The following is a 2,940-nucleotide window of genomic DNA, read 5'->3' on the forward strand; positions in this document are numbered from 1 at the left end:
CCCCCGCCTCTCTCCCCGGCAGCCCGCAGCGAGAAGCGCCGCTCCCCAGCACTTTTTTGGGCCCGAGATATGGCAATGGTAGTTAGCAGCTGGCGAGATCCGCAGGAAGACGTGGCCGGGGGCACCCCGAGCGGCCCCAACCCCGCAGCGCAGCCGGCCCGGGAGCAGCCGCCCCAGCAGCAAGGGGGCTCGGCCGCCCCGCACACCCCGCAGACCCCCAGCCAGCCGGGACCCCCCTCCACGCCGGGCACGGCCGGGGACAAGGGCCCGGGCCAGCAGGGCTCGGGCCAGAGCCAGCAGCACATCGAGTGCGTGGTGTGCGGGGACAAATCCAGCGGCAAGCACTACGGCCAGTTCACCTGCGAGGGCTGCAAAAGTTTCTTCAAGAGGAGCGTCCGCAGGAACTTAACTTACACATGCCGTGCCAACAGGAACTGTCCCATCGACCAGCACCACCGCAACCAGTGCCAGTACTGCCGCCTCAAGAAGTGCCTCAAAGTGGGCATGAGGCGGGAAGGTGAATATTTCTTCCCTACTATACTATCGCTCTCTCTCCCTATGGCTATATATACATGTGTGTGCGAGTGTGTGCGAGTGTGTGTGTGTGTGTATACGTACACACACACATGCACATTTTTATATATATATATATACACATACATACATATATATATATATATATATATGTTTACAGCTCTCCATGGCGATCTAGGTCTCTCTGTATTTACATGCACATGTCAATCTCTCCCTGTGTCTGCACTCCATCTGGCAGCTTTGCACCAGGTTTTGTTGTTATTGTTGATGGTGGTTGGTGGTGTTTTCTTTTGCTTTTTGGTTTGTGCCTCCTGCCCTCCTCCTGCTCCTCCCCACCCCCTTCCCCAACACCACCACACTCTTCCTTCCCTGCTCATTGTGCTGAGAATTTATTATTATGATCGCTCACTAAATATTTATCCTTTAGCCGCTATCTCCGCTCTCGTGTGTGTGTGTGCGTGCCTCTGTGTGTGTGTGGATGTGGTTTTGTCTATTGTTGGCATGAGACTGGGGGGGAGGTGGGGGGAGATACATCTCCCTGTACGAGATGTGCTTCCATTCAGCTTCCTCCCCCCCCTCCCGCCTCATCATTTCTTTTTAAACCCACAACACTTCTCGGTAGACCCATTCCCAGCCTCATCTTTCCTGAAAGAAAGATGAAAGACGTGTAAGTAGGAAGGAAAAAGAAAAGGGAAGGGGAAAAAAATAAGATGGGGAAATGTGCTACTGTATCTCCGCTTCCCTGTGCTTCCCAGTGCCCCGGAGTGTGCTTCTGTGCGAGATTTGGCCTTGTTTTCACTCCATGCGTTCAAAGGAAAGTTTGTGACTGAACCGGGTTTCTGTACTTCTGTCATTTTTTTTAGCACGCTGCTCATTTTATTTCTTCATCAAACTCCACCCTCTCCTTAAAGCCTGCATACAAATTGCGATTTATAACCTATTTACCGATCCTTCTCATTTTAGCAGAATTCATAGTCCTCATCTGGCAGTGGGCTCCTCACCATTTCCAAGTGCTCCTTTATTTATTTATTTTTCTTCTCTTTTCCAAGAGTTGATGTGCTTTTCCTTGCATTAAGGCTCATTTTTGCGTAGGAAGATTTCCTGTCCTCTTTTATCTTCGAAATATATTTCTCGGTTTACAGACAAAGTTCATCCTGTGACTATCGTTAAACATGTCTTAGAGTCACATCAGCGAAATTTTGCGGAGTGGGGATTACTACTGCCTTAATTGGTTTTAAAATTATATTTTATATGCCACAAGAAAAGGAAAGGAGCTGCTCCAGATCTGAAAGAGCTCGCAAATATGACGACTTCATTGGTAGCTTCAGGGGCTGTTGGTAGGCGTCTGGGAAGAAAAAAAAAACTTAGAATTGTGCATGTAGTTAATTGAAAAATAACTGCCAAGTTTAAAATCAGATTCAAGAGGGAGAGGTGGGCTGGAGGGCAGAAGGAGGAAGGTCCGGCCCGGGAGACGTGGAGGGCTCGGTGGTGAACATACGTGCCCTGCTAAACTGGAATAAAATAGAAAGTTGGGAAAATGTAGCATGCTGGAAAGAAGAATTATCTGTGTGCGAGTGTGTGTGCATATGTGTGTGTGTGTGTGTGTGTGTGTGTGTAGAAATAAGCCTGAGTAGCCGTATCTTCTCCGTAAGTTACCTTTGTTTACATGGCATGCGGTTTAAAACGCTGGCACTGATGAAGTGAAACACACACACACACACACACACACACACACTAAAAAAAAACTTTGGTCAGCTTTCGGGACTTGAGGCATGCTTACGCGCTGTGTGGAGATGGTTAATGAATCCAGTGTTTTTGCAGTTGCAAGCTTGTGCATTCACTGTGCAACGCTGACTGCAGGCTTTTGCAGTGGCAACAGCGCGTCAAAGATATTAATTACACCGTCCCCCTTTTTTTCCACGAATGTTTGGCTATTGTAAGTTCGGACCTTTTTGTTTTATTTCTCCCCTTCAATTGATAATATTTAATCTTTCTCTTCCTTTTAGCAGGGAGAACTTTGCTGGGCGGGGGAGGAGGGTCCTGTATGGAAAGCTTGTTCTGTGTAATAAAGTTAGCAGTGGGGAGCTCGGGGACTGTGACCTGTGCCAGTTTTAAGGGTAATGGTGTGATATTTTTGAAGAATATGGACGCATTTATTTTTATGTTTCAAAAAGGAAAAGGGRAAAAAAAAGCATCACAGCAGTTCACTTGTAAATCTCAATGCTACCAGGGCAATCGGCTGGGATACACAACAGAGCTTGGCTATATTTTTAACAGCTGGCTGTGATTTTTAACCCTACTTGCTTACCACCCGGAGGATTTCTTTGATTTTATTTTTATGTGTGGGGTTGCCTTTTGTTGCAAGAGGGGAGGGGGCCGGGGGGTGGATTGGTCTTGTTTGCCTTG

General features: G+C 47.8%; 1 protein-coding gene across 1 annotated transcript in view; it reads left to right on the forward strand.

The window, feature by feature from the left end:
- The first annotated feature begins 6 nt into the window (after positions 1-6).
- The window catches only part of NR2F1 (nuclear receptor subfamily 2 group F member 1), a 10,446-nt gene continuing 7,512 nt past the window's right edge, over positions 7-2,940 (forward strand). Inside the window, exon 1 of the mRNA XM_085299728.1 lies at positions 7-1,191. Within this exon, the coding sequence (XP_085155854.1) occupies positions 70-1,191 (1,122 nt within the window). The 5' untranslated portion in view covers positions 7-69. The remainder of the gene's footprint in view (positions 1,192-2,940) is intronic.

Source organism: Rhea americana, unplaced genomic scaffold, assembly GCF_003343005.1.
Source record: "Rhea americana isolate MKP2758 unplaced genomic scaffold, rheAme1 scaffold_153, whole genome shotgun sequence".
Lineage (NCBI taxonomy): Eukaryota > Metazoa > Chordata > Aves > Rheiformes > Rheidae > Rhea > Rhea americana.